Source organism: Rhinoraja longicauda, chromosome 17, assembly GCF_053455715.1.
Source record: "Rhinoraja longicauda isolate Sanriku21f chromosome 17, sRhiLon1.1, whole genome shotgun sequence".
Taxonomy (NCBI): Eukaryota; Metazoa; Chordata; class Chondrichthyes; order Rajiformes; family Arhynchobatidae; genus Rhinoraja; species Rhinoraja longicauda.
This window is the reverse complement of record NC_135969.1, coordinates 23,466,956-23,489,924: the sequence shown is the minus strand read 5'-3', so window position 1 is coordinate 23,489,924 and position 22,969 is coordinate 23,466,956. Positions and strand designations below refer to the sequence as shown.

Below are 22,969 nucleotides of genomic sequence, written 5' to 3'. Positions count from 1 at the left end.
ATGCTTCAGGAAAACCATTGTCATCCAGGTGCCAAAGAAAAGTAAGATCTTACTCTTTAATAACTACCGCCCTATGACCTTGACGTCCACCATCATGAAGTGCTTTGAGAGGCTGGTTATGGCACACATGAACTCCAACCTACCAACCAGACTTGATCCACTGCAGTTCGTCTAATGACACAACAGGTCCAGGCTATTGCCATCTCCCTGGCTCTTTACCCTTCCCTGGAACACCTGGATAAGGACACCTGCTGTCAGATTCCTAATCATCGATTGTAGCTCTGCTTTCAATACCATTATTTTAACCAAGTTTGTCTTCAAACACGTGGAACTTGACCAACAGATGATAATCATTGCAGATATGTGACAAATCATCTATTACATTAATTCTCAACACTGCTACCCCATTAGGATGCGTTCTCAGCTCTGTACTATACTCCTTATACACTCATGACTGTGCAGCCAAATACTAATACAATTCAATCCACCAAGTTCACAGACGACATCACCATAGTGGGTTGGACATTAAATAATGACGAGAAAGGAGATAAAGAACCTTGTAACGATACCTGGACACCAACCTCTCCCTCAATGTCAACAAGGCAAAGGAGATGGTGATTGACTTCAGGAAGTGAAGCAGTATACACACCCCAGTAAACATTGATGGTGCCAAAGTGGGGATGGTAGAAAGCTTCAAATTCCTGTGAATAAATATTACCAGTAATTTGATCTGGACAAACCAGATCAAATCTATAGCCATGAAAGTACAACAACACCTCTACTTCCTTAGAAGACTTAGGAATTTCAGCATGTCCCCATCAACCCTCAGTAACGTCTACAGATGCAGTGTTGAAAGCATTTTATCAGGATGCATCACAGCAGGGTTTAGGATCAGCTCCGTCCAAGACCTCAAGAAATTGCAGAGAGTTGTGGATGCAACCCAGACCAGAGTGGATGTGTTCAGCGAAACAATCGCCGAGCCTGCACTTGGTCTGGCCGATATATAGGAATCCACATCTGGATTAGCGAATACAGTAGATGAGGTTGGAGAAGGTGCAAGTGAACCTCTGCCTCACCTGAAAGGACTGTCGGAGTCCTTGAACGGAGGCGAGGGAATCTCTGTGCCCCTAACTAATGAGTCTTCTATCAATATTGCTCTGCTTACTTTTCACTTCCTCGCTATGCCTCAGAGGGTAGGAAAGAATGAGCGAAGCAAGGAGTTTTGGAGAGTGGTCTCTGCGGAAAGTGATGGGGGCAGGTGGATGTGACTGGTAGTGGGATCACGTTGAATGTAGCAGAAATGTCGGAGAATTATATGAATATACGGAGGCTGGTGGGGTGAGAGGTGAAGACCAGAGAATTCTATTCTTGTTCTGTCTGGGAGAATGGGGACCAAAAGCAGAACTGCAGTACATAAGAGAGAACATGGGTGTTTGCTCCATCCACAGTAGCAGTGGGGAAACCATGTTTTCTGAAGAGGACATCTCGGATGTCCGAGAGTGGAAAGGCTCATCCAAGGAACAGATGCAACAGAGATGGATAAATTGAGTGTAAGTCAATGTCCTTGCAAAAGGGAGTACAGGAGGAGGGGTAGTCAATGTAACTCTGGGAATCGCTAAGTTTGTAGAAGGCATCAGTACATAGTCTGATTCCTTTGTTGTAGCCTGAGAGATTGAGAAAAGGGATATAAGTGTCAGAGATAGTCCAAGTGAATTTAGATTTACAAGATCATATAATCACAAAAACAGACCCTTCAACCCAACCTGTCCATGCTGAATTAGATGCCCCATCTAAGCTAATCACATTTGCCTTGGGAATCGATTGGATTTCTGCTCAAGGAAGAACTGGAGGACCCTGAGGAATTGGTGGGGAATGGAGATGTAAAAGGATTGGATGACCATAAATAAAGATAAGGCGATGGGAGTCAAAGGAATTGAAGGTATTTACTTATGATTCTAACATCTGCATTTTTTTGGATCTCTAATTTATTCATTAACTCTTTTGCTCGCATCTTAATTTGGAGGAAGATAAATGCTAACTCAATCCAAAATGGGTGACATTATTATCGCAAATACAGACATTATTCATTTGACAAAATAAACTCAAAAATAATTTGAAGGGGGCTAAAGATATGTCCAATTCTGTGCTAGTTATTAATTTGATTAGTGGTAATGATTCTCAAACATTAGTTAGATAATTAAGTTAATATTGTGGAGGACGAAACTCTTAAGAAAGCAAGAACTTTCTTAATCAGTAGGCTTCAGGGTCAGCAAGAAAGACAACAATACTCAAGTTCAAGAGATAAAATGTGGCAAATGAAGCATGTTTCAACAGATGAGCATTTGGGGAATAGCGATCACAATAATATTACTTTTAAGTACTCATATTATAGCTTAGAACACCTGTGAGAAAGATCAAGGAAGAATAGGAATGAAAATAGTCAACAATCAAGGGCTGATTTTAGTAAGCCAAATGGGAATCTCGCATTGGTGAATGAAATCAATAACTTGCGGACAAAATAATAATAATTGTACTTCAATTAGGAGATAGTTTGGTACTGACTGGATGCATATCTACACATGGACAAGGAAAGTCAAGGTGGAGACACAAACTTCACTGGGTTAATAAATGAATACTTTGTATCCTTTTAATTAAAAAAAGTTACCACCAAAGCCACAGCAAATATAGAAAATTGAATGAATGGAAATAGAAGTGCATCAAGAAGTGCATTAAAGCGTTTGCATTACTCAAAGTAGAAAATTCAACCTGCATCCAAGATTTCTGAAGGAAAACTTAAAAGTAGTTATGCATCTACACACAATCTTCTAGTCCTCCTTTGATTTAAGAATTGTTACCAGAGGATTGGCTGGTAGCAAATATTATAGATCTATTCAAAAGTGAAAAAATTGAATAAACCAAGTAACTGCAGACAGTTTGTTATGGGGAACAAGGTTATAGTTTTAAAAACAGGAAAAAGATTCAATCAGTGACAAATAAATTAATTTTAACCTATTATATTAGTATATACTTGTTAAAGCAAATGTAGTTTGACTAATAGTTCAGTTCTTTAATGAAATAGTGGAGAAGATTGATGAAAGTAACTTATATTTCGGACCATTGCCATTTATAATACGGTACGATATGATACAACTTTAACCCGGAGGGAAATCAGTCTGTCACCAGTCAATAGATACAGTTACAAGGCATTGAAAGTGTCATGTGCATTATAATAATAATGAAATTTAAGTGACCAGTTATTGCACAGGCCAAATGTAATATTGTACAAACATGAAATTACATTATCGAGTGGAAAAGTCCAGGGTGAGGGATGTGCAAAGAGGAATGTGCAAAGAGGGAGTCAGTCTGCCCCATTACAGAGGTGGGAGGAGCTGTACAGTTTGATAGCCACAGGGAAAAAGGATTTCCTGTGGCGTTCTGTGCTGCACCTTGGTGGGACCACCCTGTTGCTGAAGGTGCCCCTCAGGTTGACATGGAGGGGGTGAGAAATATCGTCCTAGATGCTCCGCAGTTTGAGGAGCATCCTCCTTTCTGAGACCATCTCTAATGAATCCTACTCCATTCCCAGGATGGAGCCAGCCTTCCTAATAATATTTTCCTTTATTCATCCCACACCGGGGAAATTTACAAGATGAGTTTGTCGATTCTGTTGCCGTCTGCAGCCTTCGCCCCATAGCACATGACAGCATAGATGGCACTAACCACCATCAATTGATAAAATATCTGCAGCATCTTACTACAGATGTTGAAAGAGCGGAGTCTCCGCAGATCCAAAATGGCGGCGCTGCCATAGCAGCTGCGGCTTACCTGCGGTCCATTTGTCTTTGTATTTTTGTTGTTTTTGTGTCTTAATTGTAGATGTGATGTGGTGTTTTTGTGTTTGTGTACTATGTGTGTATGTGGGGGGGAGGGGGGGAACTGTAAAATTGTAAATAGGTGTCCCTTCCGAAAGGAGACCCGACCTTTGTTTTCTGGGCCGTGTCTCCGTTCCTGCTGCGGCCTACCATCGGCCCAACTCCTGGAGCTGGCTGCCTCCAGGGCTCTGGTTCGCAGAGCCCGCGGATCGGACTTACCATCACCGGAGCCGGCCGTCCTCGGAGGCTGCGAGAGCGGCTGCGACTTGCCTTAGGCTCGGGCCGCATGGATGCCGACATCGGGAGCTCCGGCAGCGGCAGCGTGTTCGCCCGCCCCGAATCGCGGGGCTTGGGTCGCGGACATTTCACCGTCCGGCGCGGCCTAAGATATGCCGCGGGATATTTCTCTGCTGGGCTTCAATGTCGGGAGCCACGACAGCCCCGACGTGCAGCAACAGCGGCAGCAGCAGCGTGTTCGCCCACCCGGATCGGACTTATCATCAACGGAGCCGGCCGTCTTCGGAGGCTGCGGGAGCGGCTGGGACTCGCCTTAGGCTCGGCCCGCTGCGGACCGTCCGGCGCGGCCTGCAACCACATCAACCTGACTGCGGGAGAGGACAGCAGGAGAAGGGAAAGACATTGTGGCCTTCCATCACAGTGAGGAGAGGACTGGAGGAGACTCACTGTGATGGATGTTTCTTTGATGGATGTTTCTTTTTTTATGTGTTTTTGGGGTTGTGTAATTTTAATGCCTATTTAATGCTTTTATTGTTGGACTGTGTTTTTGGGGTTGTGTAATTTTAATGCCTATTTAATGCTTTTATTGTTGGACTGTGGGTGACTGAATTTCGTCCAATATTGGATGACAAATAAAGCTATCTTGAATCTTGAATCTTGAAAGTACAAATCGCTCTGTCCCTTCTTGTACAGTGCCTCAGCGTACCTGGACCAGTCCAGTTTATTGTCCAGGTAAACTCCAAGGTACCTGTCCTCCTAGGTAACCTGCACATCCACACCTTTGATCGCTAAACTTAATAAGACCTTTCAATTATGGCCACCAAATGCTGAGAAGTTGATAAAAAATCAAGAAGATCTTCAATTTCTTCAATCAATGAAGACAGATCGTACCGCATCATTCGGATCTAGTGACAAGGTACTTGCTGGAAGAATGCAGTGCAAGGAAGCATGTGCAAATGCTGAAGCAAAAAGAAAGGAAAAAGCTCACCAAGAGATGGCTGATTTAGCTTCAACTAGTTCGCAGAGATTCAGTAGCAGAGAAGACAGTGGCAGTGAAAATAACATGACTGTTATTGGTGATAGCGTACAATGTACATCTGCATCTTCATCTAGTACCCCCAGGAGTCATCGTCGCACCTATACTGAAACAACTGCCTTCATTCCACATTATATATTGAAATCACCAAAACTAGTGTCATTGGCAACTCGGATGAAAATAAAACATAAGGCAGCTATTCTTTAATTATGTCAAGATCTATCAAATAGCTGCCTCATGCTTAATTTTGTGGATATGAACAGTGAAATGATTCAACGTAACCTTAAATAGGGCAAATATGCAGAATGATTATACGGGAGCTATTATTTTTCAGAGTAACTCATTGCATAAATATAGCTGCCTTTTGCATAAAATGATAAACTTGCGATACAATTTTGATTGGCTCGTGGACCCCCTAGACAATAATTGATGTCAACTAAATATTTAATGAGTGGTCCATTTAGGAAGTGGAACAAACTGAAGGTAGGTAGAGGTTGAATGCAAACATTTTTAAAAATCATGGGGCTCCAGATTTTCTTGGTTCTTGTTAACAATGAACAATTCTCCTGCTCAAACTATAAGACTACATACATCTGGAAATGAAAACTAGCACCACCACCATTTGGGTCATTAAATATCTCTTGGTCTCCACCCAATAAAGGATTTTGTTCTCGCTGCCACTGTCTGAAACTTAAATATGTTTATTTTCTAGCTTTTTCCAGTTCTTATAAAAGTCATCAATCAACCTGTAACATTAATGGTTTCTCTCCTCACAGATGCTGCCCAATTGCTGAGCATTTCTAGTTTTTGTTGTTTTTATTACTTACCTTGACTGAAGGCTTCTTGGTTGCAAATCCTCTGAACCATCCTGAAAAACAAAGACATGTTGTCAATCAAACAAAAATTGCGATCATTATTATTTTAAGTAAAAATATGTCTGACTGCATTTTGGAAAACAATGGAGGAGGGAGTATAAAATGTTGGGCAAGGTCATAAGGTATTGGAGTAGAATTAGGCCATTTGGCCCATCAAGTCTACTCCGCTATTTAATCATGGCTGATCTATCTCTCCCTCCGAACCCCATTCTCCTGCCTTCTCCCCATAGCCTGTACTAATCAAGAATCTACATATCGCTGCCTTAAAAATATCCACTGACTTGGCCACCACAGCCATCTGTGGCAAAGAATTCCACAGATTCACCACTCTCTGACTAAAGAAATGTTTCCTCATCTCCTTCCTAAAAGAACGTCCTTTAATTCTGAGGCTATGACCTCTAGTCATAGACTGTCCAACTAGTGGAAACATCACATCCACTCTATCCAAGGCTTTCACTATTCTGTATGTTTCAATGAGGTCCCCCCTCATTCTTCTAAACTCCAGCAAGTCCAGGCCCAGTACTGACAAAAGCTCATCATAGGTTAGCCTACTCATTCCTGGGATCATTCTTGTAAACCTCCTCTGGACCCTCTCCAGAGCCAGCACATCTTTCCTCAGATATGGTGCCCAAAATTGCTCACAATATTCCAAATGCTGCCTTTCCAGCACCTTATAGAGCCTCAACATTACATCCATGTTTTTGTGAAAAAGCTCTCTTGAAATAAATGTTAGCATTGAGTTTGCTTTCTTTACTACCAATTCGACTTGTAGATTAACTTTTGGGGAATCCTGCACCAGCACTCCCAAGTCCCTTTGCATCTCTGATTTCTGGAATCTCACCGCATTTAGAAAATATTTTACGCCTTTATCCCTACTACCAATAATGCATGACTCCACACTTTGCTACACCATAGTCCATCTGCCACTTCTCTGCCCGTTCTCCCAACCTGTCCAAGTCCTTCTGCAGAGTCCCTGCTTTCTCTACACTACCTGCCCCTCCACCTATTTTCATAACATCTGCAAAGTTTGCCACAGAGCCTCCAATCCCCTCGTCCAAATCATTAATATACAACGTGAAGAGCAGCACCGACCCTTGCGGAACTCCACTAGTCACTGGTGGCCAACTGCCTTTATTGCCACTCTTTGTCTTCTGCCATCCAGCCAACCTGCTATCCATGCTCGTATCTGCTGTTTTATACCATGGGCTATCTTCCTAAGCAGCCTAACATATGGCACTTTCTCAAAGGCTTTCTGAAAATCTAAGTAAACTTCTACTGACTCTCCTTTGTCTGTTCTGCTATTTACTTCTTCAAAGAATTCCAGCAAATTTGTCAAGCAAGACCTCCCCTTCACAAAACCATGCTGACTTTGGCCTATTTTATCGTGAACTTCTAAGTAGTTCTAAGTGTCTTCCACTGTGAAGATTGATGTAAAAAAAGTTATTCAGCTCCTCTGCCATTTCTTTATTCCCCAATATCACTTCTCCTGCATCATTCTCGAGTGGTCCAGCATCCACACTTGCCTCTTTCTTGCTCTTTATATAACTGAAGAAACTCTTACTGTCTTCTTTTATATTATTGGCAAGCTTACCTTCGTATTTCATCTTTTCTCCCCATATTGTCTTCTTAGTTACCCTCTGTTGTTCTTTAAAAGCTTCCCAATCCTCTGGCTCCCCACTAATCTTTGCTATGTTCTACGCCTTCTCTTTCAGTTTTATACTGTCCTTGATTTCCCTTGTCAGCCACGGTCACCTCTTTCTCCCCCTAGAATCTTTCTTCCTCTTTGGAATGATAAGATCCTGCATCTTCCGGATTATTCACAGAAATTCCTGTCATTGCCCTCCCAAACCACACCCATCATTCCTTTCTGACTTCTCTGACTTTCTGACCCAGTTCTGTTCTCTCTCCCCCTCAATCCTCCTCCTCGGTGATTTCAACATCCACATGGACTCCACTGACTCCACAATAACCGCTGACTTCACTGAAATACTCAACTGCTTTAACCTCACTCAACACGTAAATTTTCCCACCCATAACCGTGGGCACATTCTGGACCTTGTCTGCTCCACTGGACTAAATCTACATCACCTCTCTGGCTCCGACCCCACCCTCTCTGATCACTTAGCCATCACCATGTCCGTCAACATTCCCACCCCAGCTCCAAAGCAAAAACGCAAAATAAACTTCCGCAAGCTGAACTCTGTTTCACCTACCTCGCTCTCATCCTCCCTCTCTGAAATAATGTCCGCCTCTCCCTTCGTTGACCTCCACAGCCCCTCTGACCTCACTGACTACTACAACCGCACTCTCTCCTCCTGCCTCGACCAGCTTGCACCTATAAAAACCAAAACAGTTTCCTTCACCCACTCTGCTCCCTGGTTTACCCCTGAACTCCGCGTGATGAAAACTCATGCCCGTCAACTTGAAAGACTCCGCAACAAAACAGGTCTCACAATTCACTCCCAAGCCTACAAAGACCACATACAGCACTATAAAGATGCCCTCTCCCATGCCCACTCCACCTACTACTCTCAAATAATTCACTCTGGCTCCGGAAACCCCAAAACACTCTTCTCTACAATAAACAAACTCCTCAGCCCCCTGGACACCATCTCCCAATCATTCACAGTTGACAAATGCACCACTTTCCTTTCATTCTTCCAAAGCAAAATAGACAACATCTACAGCACCTTAACCACCAACGCACCTGCTCCCCCTCAAACCACCTGCCCCCCCTTATCCTGTCAGCCCCTGCCTCAGTTCTCCCCAATCTCCACCACCGACCTCTCTGACCTCTTCACAGGAATAAAAACTGCCACCTGCTCTCTGGACCCCATCCCCTCCAGCTTTGTCAAGGCCTGCCTTCCTGCTCTCTCTCCACTTATCACTGCAACAATAAACTCCTCCCTGTCCACTGGCATCGTCCCGCCATCCCTCAAAATCGCTGCTGTCACCCCCATTCTGAAAAAACCTGGTCTAAACCCTGACACCCCAAACAACTTCAGACCAATCTCCAACCTACCCTTTCTGTCCAAAGTTTTGGAACGTGCTGTAGCTTCCCAACTAAAATACCACCTCTCTACCAATAACCTGTATGAAACTTTCCAATCTGGATTCCGCTCAAACCACTGTACTGAAACTGCGCTCCTCAAAATCACAAACGACATTCTCCTCTCCTCCGACGCTGGCAACCTCAACATCCTCATCCTACTTTACCTCAGCGCCGCCTTTGACACCATAAATCACTCCATTCTCCTCACCCGACTTGAAACCTCCCTTAACATCACCGGCACAGCCCTATCCTGGTTTAAATCTTACCTCTCTGACAGACACCAGTTCATCTCCATTAACAACTGTAAATCCCCCACCGCTCCCCTCCCCCAAGGTGTCCCCCAAGGCTCAGTCCTTGGCCCCCTCCTCTTCATCCTCTACCTGTTCCCCCTTGGTCAATTAATCCGCCGTCATGGTCTCAACTTCCACTGCTTCGCCGATGATATCCAGCTCCTCATCTCCACCAAGTCAATCTCCTCCACCACACACTCTACACTGACAAACTGCATTACTGAAATAAAATCTTGGCTTCAATCAAACTTCCTCAAACTCAATTGCAACAAATCTGAAATCATCATCATTGGTCCAAAAATGCTCACCAAATCCACCCAAAACTTCATCCTCAACATTGATGGTCTCCCAGTATCCACCTCACCTCACATCCGGAATCTTGGAATCATCCTTGATCAAACCCTCTCCTTCGACAAACACATCAAACACATCACAAAGACAGCCTTCTTCCACCTCAAAAACATTGCCCGTCTCCGTCCATCCCTCTCCTCCACAGCTGCAGAAACCCTCATCCACGCCTTCATCACCTCCCGTCTGGACTACTGCAACAGCCTCCTCTATGGCGCACCCTCAAAAATCATCAATAAACTTCAATACATTCAAAACTCCGCTGCCCGTCTACTCACACACACCTCGATCCGTGACCATATCACCCCCGTCCTTTATAAACTCCACTGGCTCCCCATCCCCCAGAGAATCCAGTACAAAATCCTCCTCATAACCTACAAAGCCCTCCATAACCTGGCCCCATCCTACCTGACCGACCTCCTCCACAGGCACACTCCCACCTGACCGGATCATGATTCTTGGTGACTTTAATATTCATGTTTGCTGTCCCACTAAGCCTCTTGTGAGTGAATTTATGCACCTGGTTGAGTCCTTCAATCTGACTCTTCACACCACGGGACCCACTCACAAGTTAGGCCATACTCTCGACCTAGTGTTATCGTCCGGATTCCCAATCAACAACATTGAAACTACTGAAGCCTGTCTATCGGACCACAGCGCTATCATTTTTGACGCATCTCTGCCTTTATCTCCCGCAAAATCTCATCTCCCTGTTCGCTACTCCCGCGACATAAATTCATTGACTGCCAGTAAATTCTCCGAGGCTCTCACAGCTGCCCCCAACATCTGCACTATTGAGGCCTCTCCCCCCCATCTCAGCACTGAGGATCTCGCCTCTTTATTTAATATCACTTGCTCTTCCATCCTGGATTCTATCGCTCCCCTTAAAATGAAAAAGCCTAAGCCCAAAGGTCGGCCGTGGCTCAATGACACCACCAAAGCCCTAAGAAGGGAGTGCAGAAAATCAGAAAGGAGATGGAAATGTGACAAGCTTCAAATTTCCTTCGAAATTCTGAGAAACAATCTTCTCAAATACCAGGAAGCAGTAAAGTCTGCTAGAGCACAATACTTCTCCGACCTTATTTCCAAAAACTCTCATAACTCCAAGGTCCTATTTAGAACAATTACCTCTGTCATATGTCCCGCCCCCAGTACCAGCTTAGTTGGGTCCCCTGCTAAGTGCGAAGAATTCGCTAAATTTTTCACCAACAAAGTTGAGAATATTAGAATGAACATTTCCCCTCCCACCCGTGACCTAGCTGTCTCACTAGTCTGTTCATCTAAATTGGACTGCTTCCAACCCGTCACTCTATCCTCCCTTGCAAAGCTTATCTCCGCTATGAAACCTGCAACCTGCCCCCTTGATCCTGCCCCCACTGCCCTTCTGAAAGATGTCATTGCAATAGCTGGTCCCAGCATCCTCTCTATTATCAACAGTTCTCTGGCCACTGGCACTGTTCCAACCAGTTTCAAGCACGCGGTGGTCCAGCCCCTACTGAAAAAACCTAACCTAGACCCCACCTTGCCTAGCAACTACAGACCCATTTCCAAACTGCCATTCCTGTCAAAAGTCCTTGAAAAGGCAATCCTTAACCAATTAGTGCCCTACCTGCACCAAAACACCATCCTGGAAAGTTTCCAGTCAGGTTTCAGAGCCCACCACAGCACAGAGTCTGCCTTGTTGAAGGAACACAATGACCTGCTTCTCGCCATCGACACCGGCGACTGTGCAATCCTGCTCCTTCTCGACCTCAGCGCAGCATTCGATACAGTGGACCACACCATCCTTATTGACCGTCTCCGGTACGCGGTTGGCATTGATGGCACTGCCCTGAGCTGGTTCGCTTCGTACCTCAAAGATAGGAGTTTCGCCATCAACATAGGCAGTTATTCCTCTGCTCCAGCTAGCCTCTCCTGCGGAGTTCCACAAGGCTCAATCCTAGGCCCCATTCTCTTTTCTCTATACATGCTCCCCCTTGGCCAAATCATTCAAAGGCACGGCATTTCTTTCCACTGCTATGCCGATGACACTCAGCTTTACCTCCCCCTGAAACCCAACAACCAGTCAAATTTAAACAGCCTCTCACACTGCCTTGAGGACATAAAATGTTGGATGGCACAGAACTTCCTCCAATTAAATGAGAGCAAGTCTGAGGTCATCCTATTCGGCCCCCCCCGACTCCATCAAATTGATAACAGGCAGTCTTGGAAGCCTATCCTGCCTAGTCAAACCGCATGTCAAAAACCTCGGCATGATATTTGACTCTGCATTAAAATTTGATAAGCAAGTCAACGCTGTGGTAAAAGCCAGCTTCTTCCAACTTCGAACCATAGCTAAAATCAAACCTTTCCTCAAATTCGACGACACAGAAAAAATCATTCACGCTTTCATTTCCTCCCGCCTAGACTACTGCAACTCCCTATACACTGGGATCAGCCAATCTTCCCTGTCCCGCCTGCAACTGGTCCAAAACGCCGCAGCGAGACTCCTGACGGGTACCCGTAAAAGGGACCACATCACCCCGATTCTGGCCTCTCTCCACTGGCTCCCTGTACGGTACAGAATCAACTTCAAGCTCCTCCTATTCACGTATAAAGCCATAAATGGACACTCCCCCCCCACATCAAAAATCTTCTAACCCCCCTCTCTAACTCCAGGTCCCTCAGATCGGCCGACTTGGGGCTATTCACTATCCCACGGTCTAGGCTTAAACTCAGGGGTGACCGCGCTTTTGCGGTTGCAGCTCCTAGACTGTGGAACAGCATCCCTCTCCCGATCAGAACTGCCCCCTCCATCGACTCCTTTAAGTCCAGGCTCAAAACATATTTCTACTCCCTAGCGTTTGAGGCTCATTGAGGAGGCGCTGTGAACTGTTTGCGTGCTACTGTATGTTTTCATTTTTTTTTCTATTGGAACCTAATCAAATGTACAGCACTTTGGTCAACGTGGGTTGTTTTTAAATGTGCTATACAAATAAAATTGACTTGACTTGACTTGACCTGCACCCTCCGCTCTGCCGCTGCCAATCTCCTATCCCCCCACATCCGGACTAAACTCAGATCCTGGGGGGACAGGGCTTTCTCCATCGCTGCTCCCACCCTATGGAACTCACTACCCCAAACCGTTAGAGACTCCCCCACACTCACCACATTCAAAACATCGCTGAAGTCTCACCTGTTCAGTACTGCCTTCAACCACTGAAGGTCACCTCACCTACTGTCTCCTTTCTCTGTTCATTTATTTATTTACTTATTTATCTATTTATTAATTTCCCTATGTTCTCAAAATCTCTGTAAAGCGTCTTTGAGTATATGAAAAGCGCTATATAAATAAAATGTATTATTATTATTATTATTATTATTATTGCTGTTCTACCGTCATCCCTGCTAGGGTCCCTTTCCAGTCAACTTTGGCCAGCTCCTCCCTCATGTCTCTGTAGTCCCCTTTGCACAGCTGCAATACCGACACATCCAATTTCATCTTCTCCCTCTCAAATTGCAGATTAAAACTTATCATGTTCTGGTCGCTACATAATAATAATAATAATAATAATAATAATAATAATAATAATAATAATAATAATAATAATAATAATAATAATAATAATAATAATAATAATAATAATAATAATAATAATAATAATAATAATAATAATAATAATAATAATAATAATAATATGCCTTTATTGTCATTCAAAATGAATTGAACAAAAATCATTTGCCATGCAGCCACAACAGTACAGAGTAAAAGACACAAGACACACAATTTTAACACAAACATCCATCACAGTGACTCCTCCAGGCACCCCCTCACTGTGATGGAAGGCAAGAAAATTCTTCTCTCTTCCCCCATGCTTCTCCCATGGACAGATAGTTCGACAGATGGTTCCTTTACCTTGAGTTCCCTTATCAAATCCGGTTCATTACATAACACTAAACCCAAAATTGCCTTTTCCCTGGTAGGCTCCACTACAAGCTGCTCAAAAAATCCATCTCGGAGGCACTCTACAAATTCCCTTTCTTGGGGTCCAGTACCAATCTGATTTTCCCAGCCTGCATACTGAAATAATGAAATCCTGCATAATGAAATCCTCCCTGACCACCGTAGCATTGCCTTTTTTACATGCAAATTTTATCTCTTGATGTAACTGTACCCTTTCTCCTGGCTACTGTTTGGGGGCCTGTAAATAACTCCCATTTGGGTCCTTTTACCCTTATAATTTCTCAGCTCTTAAGGATAGCGGAGTGAGGGGGTATGGGGAGAAGGCAGGAACGGGGTACTGATTGAGAGTGATCAGCCATGATCGCATTGAATGGCGGTGCTGGCTCGAAGGGCTGAATGGCCTACTCCTGCACCTATTGTCTATTGTCTATTGTCTATTGATCCTATGTCACCCCTCACGAAGGACTGAATTTCATTCTTAACCACAGAGCTACCCCACCTCTTCTCCCCACCTTCCTGTTATTCCGATATGACGTATAATCCTGAATATTTAGCTCCCAGCTCCGATCCCCTTGCAGCCATGTCTTTGTAATTCCCACATCATACCTAACAATCTCTAACTGTGCTACAAGATCATCCACTTTGTTTCTTATGCATTCAAATACAACACCTTTAATTTGGTATTCACCTCACTTCTCACACCAGTTCCGATTTTACCCGACCTTACTATCTTACCCCTTCTTGAACTTTCCGTCCCGTTAATTTGCGAGACTTCTGTAACATTTTCTTTCCCTTTAACTCCACCCTTACGCTTCCAATTTGCTGCCTCCCCCACTCTTTAGTTTAAAGCTCTATCTACAGCCCTAGTTATACAGTTTGCTAGGAGTCTGGTTCCAGTCGGGTTCAAATGGAGTCCGTCCCCTCGGAACAGTTCCCTCCTTTCCCAATATTGGGGCCAATGTCCTACAAATTCAAAACCACTTCTTCCACATCAGTCTTTGAGCCACGCATTCAACTCTGTTATCCTCTCAACCCTATGCCAATTTGTACGTGGCTCAGTTAGCAATCCAGAGATTATTAACTTCTTGGTTCTGCTTTTCAATTTGGTACCTAGCTGCTCAAATTCCTTTAACAGAACGTCTTTCCTCATTCTACCTACGTCATTGGTACCCACATGGACACGATGACTGGATCTTTCCCCTCCCACTTTAAGTTCCTCTGCAGGTCAGATGAGTCCTGAACCCGGGCACCAGACAGGCAACACAGCCTTCAGGACTCTCGATCCTCGTGACAAAGAACAGTGTCAATGCCCCTAACTATACTATCCCCAATGGCAACTCCATTTTTCTTCCCTGTTCCCTGTCGAATGGTGTCCTGAACCACGGTGCCCTGGTCAGATTGCTCATCCTACAGTCCTCTAATTCAGTCCTCACCTCTGTTCCCCTGCCTGCCTCACCAGCAATCACACCCTCCACGCCACCAAGAACCACATTGGAAGCAGTTATTCTAACGGGTGTAACTGCCTCCAGATATACAGTGTCCAGGTAATTCTCCCCGTCACTGATGGACTCCAGCGTTTGAAGCTCAGACTCCAGGTCGTCCATCTTCAGTCTTAGTTCTTCAACCAACCAGCATTTGCTGCAGATGTGATCACCATGATTGACCAAGGTCCACCAGCTCCCACATAATGCAGCTGCAGCACTTCATGTGATCCTGCATGTCTCCTTTGCATATCTCACAATTCTTCATGGCTTCCTACTTGCTGTTGCTCTAGGTCTTGCAGGTCCACTCCTCTCTCCTCAGCCCTTCCATCAGAAGCCCCTCGAGCCAAAGCCTCAAGATGCACTTTTCTTCACACGGCACTTACCCTCAACATGGACATTCCCAACAGGCCGCTCTGCCAGTCTGCCTTCCTTTTTAGCAGCTGCAAACTATCTCCAGCTGAGCCTATTGGACACCTGTTTCACTCTCATGTCCTGCTTCCACGATTAGCACTCTGAAACTGCTACTCTAATATCTTCCCGCCGATTTTTAAATCCTTTGTTCTTTAAAAAGCAGATTCTTATTTGCAGTAAGATTTCTCTTCTCCCTCTGCCTTCAGTATTTACAGCAGAAATACTCCCAACGACTTTCTGCCTTCCTTTTAGCTGCTGCAAACTATCTCCAGCTAAGCCTATGGGACGTCTGCTTCACTCTAATGTCCCGCCTCCACGATTAGCACACTGAAACTGCTACTCTAACTTCTTCCCACCGATTTTAAAAATCCTTTGTCCTTTAAAAAGCAGATGTAATAAACATTATCTAAAGTGTTACTGCGTAAACCATAGGTATTATTTAGTTCCAATTTCCACTCAATCTAAGAATATAGTGGAACATCCATCAACAAATATTTGGCCACCCTCTTCACAGCACAAATATTCTGCCTTACTGTAGATTTATTTATCTGCCTGGTCTGTATGCTGTTTCCACCAATGTCCTTTTCAATTTTCATATATTCCGTGTTTGGTATTTCCTTTATTCCATTTATTGTTTCCTTTGGTCATATCAAAAAACCTTTTCTTCTTCCTATGAACTCATATCATACCATTTCATTTTCAGTGAGTATGTTTTCCTTTATTCCTTCTTCACCATATGTTTTGTTCTTTTCTAAATGCAGCTTATCTCTACTATGTCTAGAACTGAATAAGGGTCTTTGATGTGAAACATAAACATGTTCCATACAGATGTTCCTAACTGATTAAATTTTCACAACATTTTCTGATGAAATAGAAGAAAAAAGACAGACATTAAGGAAGATAGCACACAAATCCAACAGAAAAAAAAAGATTGTGATGAGTCTAGGTAACTTCTTGGGAGGAAATGATTGTCCTTACAAGAGAGGTTAAAGAAGTTAGATCTTTAGTTTTGAAGTTGAGAAGAATGGTGGATGCTCTTATTGAAATAAATATTTTTAGGGGAGATATTGTGAAAATAGTGGAAGAGTGAAGAATGGAAAGGTAAGTGGACAAAATTACAAGAAAAGGGGTCAGTTATTAAAACATGGTGTGTCGAAACTTCTCACAGAGGGTGGTAAATCTTTGGAATTCTCTATCCTGGAGCGTTGTGATAGTCAGATCATTGGGGGCATTTAAAGTGGAGATATATAAAGATTTGAAGGATCAGGGAATGATTGCCACGAGGAAGGCACAGCAAAAAAATTGTGCCTGAGGCAGTTCATCCTTGATCTTGTTGAATAGCAGAGCAGGTTTGCAGTCCCAAATGGGAATATTTTGAAGAATAATGTATGGGCATCTAGTTAGTCAAGAAAGATGGATGGTTCGAAACCTAAATTAGAGGAATTTAAACCAAGAGCTTTGGGTAAGCAGTTCACTAATTTGGGAGATGGGGAAAATGTTGAAAATCCCTCATCTTCTTTAAATGTCTGGTTAAAAAAAGGTAATAAATAATTTTTTCTCAATTCGCTGGATTTGTTTTTTCCTTCTTTTTTTGTTTCTTTTAAGGCCAACAGACTACCTGGTGATTCATATGCTACACACCACCCATTCTGTAACGCCACCAAAACGATTCTCATACAAATCATATTTTGCTAATATATATCTTTTTTTTTCCAAATCTGAGAATGGAGGGTGAACAGCCAGAGGTCGTGGTTCATATTGGTACTAATGACCACTACAGAGACTTGGTTGTGAGAGGGGCAGGACTGACAGCCAATGTTCCAGAGTTTCATGTTTCAGATGTGATATACAGGGAGGTAAAAGGTGGAGGTTATTTGAATAATCAGGGAGAATGTCACAGCTGCACTCAGAAAGGACATACTGGTGTGGTATCATCCACCAAGGAAGTATGGGTAGAGCTCAAACATAAGAAAGCTAGATTAATCTAATGGGATTACACTAGAGGCCTTCCAATAGCCAGCACGATATAGAGGAATAGATATGGACTCAGAAAAAAACACAAAGTGATGGAATAACTCAGCGAGTCTGGCAGCATCTCTGGAGGACATGAATAGGAGATGTTTCGGTTCAGGAACATTCTTCAATGTGGTTTCACTCCTGCTGTCATAGATGGATCTCTCACTTGCTTCCCTTCTGTATCGCATAATTCTGCGCTCGCTACCCCTCCCCCCGGATGGAACCGGGATAGACTTCCCCTGGTCCGTACCTTTCACCCCATCCAACACATTATTTTTGGACCTTTCTGCCACCTTAAATGTGATCCCACCACCATCCACATCGTTTTATCCCCACCCCTTACTTTCCACAGAAACCGTCCCCTATGCAACTCCTTGGTTCACTTATCCCTTCCCACCCAAATCACCCTTCCCAGGTTTTTTTTATCCCTTGCAATCACAAGAGATGTAACACCTGTCCTTATACCTATTCCCTCCCATCCATTCAGGGATCCCATCAGCCCTTCCAGGTGCAATAGAGGTTCATATGTACCTCCCTTAACCTCATCTATTGCATTTGATGCACCAAATGTGGCCTCTTTTACATTGGCTAGACCAAGCATAGACTAAGCGTCTGTTTCGGCGAACAAAACCACTCAGTCCACCAATGCCTTCTAAATCTTGCGGTTGCTAACCATTTTAACTCCCCTTCCCATTTTCATACTGACCTTTCTGTCCTGGACCTCCTCTGTTACCAGAGCGAAGCCACAGACAAACTGGTGAAACAGTACCTCGTATTCCACTTGGGTGGCATAACCCAACGGTATGAACAGTAAATTCTCCAATTTTAGGCAACTACCAAACAATCACACCCTTTTACCCCACTCTTCCCTGTGCCCCACGTGGATACACACCCATTTCATCCACTATCCCTCCCCTCATTCACTTTCCCCCATTCACTTCCACTTATATCCCTTTCTCTGACTTCACATTTCACATCTCTACTCACCAAGACTACCACTTATGTCTTCATCTCTGCCATTGTCTAACCATCTGCCAATCAAACCCCCCTCACCTGTATCTACCTATTATTTGCCAGATTTTGTCCCACCTCCAGCTTTGCTCCCCCTACTACAATCAGTCTGAAGAAGGGTCCCGACCTGAAATGTCACCTATCTAGGTTCTCCAGAGATACTGCCTGATGAAATATGAGATGCTGTTCCTCCTATTTACATCTGACCTCATTCTGACAATAGAGGAGGCCCAGGACAGAAATGTCAGAATGGGAATGGGTTGGGGAGTTAGTGGTTTGGCAACCGGGAGATCACATAGGCCGAGGTAGACTGAGTGAAGGTGTTCAGCGAAACGATCGCCGAGCCTGCGCTTGGTCTTGCCGATATATATAGGAGTCCACACATGTAACAGTGGATACAGTAGATAAGGTTGAAGGAGGTGCAAGTGAACCTGCCTCATCTGAAAGAACTGTCAGGGTCCCTGGACAGAGTCGAGGAAGGAGTTGCATCTCCATAGGGGAAGGTGCCTAGGGAGGGGGTGGTTTGGGTTGGAAAGGATGTTAACTAGGGAGTTGCTAAGGGAACGGTCTCTGTGGAAAGCAGAAAGGGGTGGGGATGGGAAGATGTGGCTAGTGGTGGGATCCCGTTGGAGCTGCGAAAATGTCGGAGGATTATGAGCTGTGTATGACGGCTGTATTCAGGAAAAAAAACTAAAAGTCTTTGGTTTCAAGCAAAAAATACTGTAGTATTTTAAAAGAGTCATATATGGGACATGCATCTCTGAAAAGGCAAATGCACAGATTGGGTAACACAACATTTCCAAAGCAAATTTGAAAGTTAAAATACTAAAACAAGTTGGATTCAAACAAAGATTGATAAGTAACAAGTAATGTTCACTTTCACGCTTGCCAAACAATAACCTGTCCTTGATATTCAATGGCATTACCATTGTCAACTTATTTACATCGGCGAAACCAAGCGCAAGCTCGGCGATCGCTTCGCTCAACACCTGCGATCGGTCCGCGTTGGCCAAACTGGTCTCCCGGTGGCCGAGCACTTCAACTCCCCCTCCCATTCCCAGTCTGACCTTTCTGTCATGGGCCTCCTCCAGTGCCATAGTGAGGCCCACCGGAAATTGGAGGAACAGCACCTCATATTTCGCCTGGGCAGCTTGCAGCCCAGTGGTATGAACATCGACTTCTCCAACTTTAGATAGTTCCTCTGTCCCTCTCTTCCCCTCCTCCTTCCCAGATCTCCCTCTATCTTCCTGTCTCCACCTATATCCTTCCTTTGTCCCACCCCCCTGACATCTGTCTGAAGAAGGGTCTCGACCCGAAACGTCACCCATTCCTTCTCTCCTGAGATGCTGCCTGACCTGCTGGGTTACTCCAGCATTTTGTGAATAAATACCTTCGATTTGTACCAGCATCTGCAGTTATTTTCTTATATTATATATTGTCAAGTATTTAATCATCAACATCCTGGTCACCTTTGCCCTGAAGCAACTGGATTAAATGCATAATATTGGAGTTTTCAGAGCAGACTCCGAAACTATGTTAAACCAGAAGAAACAGGAACAAGAAAATGACATTCTCCCCATTTTCTGTTTGAACATTTGTTAAAATTATAACTTACCAAGCTTGCTCAAGTCCACTTTCCTGCACTATTCTCATATCTCTTGATTCTCTTTATGATTAAAGATCTATAGAAGAACAGAGGCTGGGCATCCTACATTGACTAACTCATTTCCTGGCACCCTAAAAACATTCTATGAAACATTGGTGAAATGATTTCCACTTGTCTGGATCTGCTTAACATTTAATCAACTTGATATCGTCCCGGACAAAGGAGCTTGCTTGATTAGCACCTTAGTCATCGTCATAAACATTTATTGTTTTAAACAGCACAACCACACAAGCCTGCAATGTCAACTATATGATACACGATAGCAAGGTCCACCCAAGGTTTCCCCCACAGCACATCTAAAGACTACTTAGAAAGGCAAGGGCAGACACTTGAAGGAACATTGCCACTAAAAATATATCCTCTAAATCACATTCCATCCTGACTTTAAAATACATTGTTGCTGGGTTTAAATAACAAAACTACCCAACGGAACTGAAAGAATACCTTTGAATGGAAAGAATGGACCAAGTTCAATCAAGTGGCTCACCAATATTTTCAAGAGCAATTAAAGATTGAATACAGGCCTGTCAGTGAAAGTTCAGAATTCAGTCGACATGAAGCTGTTGACTTGACTATGGCTTGATATAATAAATTACATCTTTGAAGTGAGTAACAATTTTACGGGCGTTATTGGGAAATTCTGAAGATGCAAATTAAATTCAACTTTTGCCACTACATGACAGACACCTAATACTTAGGAAATGCTTATACTTTTGTTTTAAACACCCATTTGCCAAAAAAAACCCCCACAAATATAGTGTATTCAGATAATCTTACCTTCACATTTTTCCAAAATCTGAACAGTTTCTCCAATTTCCAGCACAAGCCCTTGCGGCACTGAAGCACGAAAGCTGCATATCACTAAAAAAAAATCAGAAAGTGACATTTAGTATTAGTATTGTTATTCAAACCAAAGCCACCTGCTCTTTACCTCATTCCCACATTAACACCCTAGTGTGTAGTTTTGGGCCTACGAGTGGGAAGCAGTAATTTCTGTTCTCCATACAATTCTGTTCAAATCAAGGGATTTTCTCAGTTGCAATGAACAATCCAGTCTCTGCTGTTAGCATAGGATGGTCTGCAGTCTACCCTTTTAAAAAATATTTCAATTATTTTACACCAATAGATTAATCGTATCATTTTCTGTTTATCGATTTGATTCTTCTTGTTACTTTGCTGCACAGAAGTGTTGCAAAAATATCAATACATTCTTTCACTGACAGGATAATGTGCATCAAACTTACACTTTTACTTAAAATATTTGCAATAAGCATCAATAAATCAATAATATTCATAACAAATAGGAAAATAACTGACTTCAAAGGAAGATGATCAAATAAATAAATATGTTCATTTACAAATGCTCATCATTGTTATTTTAAAGGGAAAAAACAACTTCACAAACTACAAAAACATGTTTCTCTCATTAACCTAACAAAATTAATGCAGAAACACAGAATCTACACTGTAAACACACATTAAATCCACTTCATTGCAAATGTTAAAATATTAAAAGACACCATACACAAACCCTTTCATCACAGAGCCATTTCCTCCCATTCTAAAATATTTTTTAAGAAATCAATCACCAATTATAAACATAGCACAAAAAGTAAGGAAATTTGTGTTTGGTAGATTATTTCTTTGTTGTAACAATGCTTCTTGGCAATAAATCTTATACCGTTGGAAAGCCTGTTTATTTCCCTTTTAAATGGTGCCACATTTGTAAGGAACATGCATTTGTGGGATGAGCAGCAGAGCTGAGTATGTGGGTTGCGCCCATGAAAAATCTGCCAAATCTTCTCTGCCAATGCCAAACAGCTTATTCTGCCATTGACTCTTGTTCGGTGTTGTTTGGTGGATTGGATGATTGAAGTCTGAAGAAACAAGACATATTGGCAATTTAACAATTTATTCATTTAATAAACAGGAGCCTCAGTAGCGTGTGGAAGAACCATACACAGCCACAACAGCCTGGCACCTCCTCCTCATGCTGGTCACCAGCCTGGTCACACACTGTTGTGGGATGGCATCCCATTCTTCAACCAGCATTTGTCACAAGTCAGCCAACGTGGTTGTGTTGGTCACTCTGGCACGAACAGCACGCCCAAGCTGATCCCACAAGTGTTCAATGGGGTTGAGGTCAGGACTGCTGGCAGGCCATTCCATCCTCTCCACTCCCAAATTCTGGAGGTAGTCTCTGAGAAACCCTGCTCCGTGGGGGCGAGCATTGTCATCTTGGAGGATAGAGTTCGGTCCCAGACTGTGGAGATATGGGATTGCCACTGGTTGCAGAATCTCATCTCGATATCTCTCTGCATTGAGATTGCCTCCAATGATGACAAGCCTCGTTTTTCCAGTGAGGGAGATGCCGCCCCACACCATCACACTGCCTCCACCAAAAGATGTTACTCTATCGGTCGGTGCAGCAATCAGCATAGCGTTCTCCGCGTCTTCTCCACACTTTGACCCTATGATCCAACTGCCGTAGGCAGAATCTGGACTCATCGCTGAACATAACGTTCCTCCACATGTTCAGGTTCCAGTGCACGTGTTGCCGACACCAGCGCAAACGGGCCTGACGGTGAAGGGCAGTCATGGCAGGCCTCCTGGCAGCCCTATGAGACCGGAGATCGGCTGCGTGCAGTCTGTTCCGAATTGTCTGGGCAGAGAGCCGTCGGCCATATCGTCCTGCAAACCTTGACTGCAAATCTGTAGAAGACAGCCT

General features: G+C 43.6%; 1 protein-coding gene across 1 annotated transcript in view; it reads right to left on the bottom strand.

Moving 5' to 3' along the window:
- The window catches only part of dock3 (dedicator of cytokinesis 3), a 262,260-nt gene that overhangs the window by 192,863 nt on the left and 46,428 nt on the right, over positions 1-22,969 (bottom strand). The window contains exons 2-3 of the mRNA XM_078413752.1: positions 21,019-21,102; positions 5,973-6,013 (exon numbers count right to left, since the gene is read on the bottom strand). Of these exons, the coding sequence (XP_078269878.1) occupies positions 5,973-6,013; positions 21,019-21,102 (125 nt within the window). The remainder of the gene's footprint in view (positions 1-5,972; positions 6,014-21,018; positions 21,103-22,969) is intronic.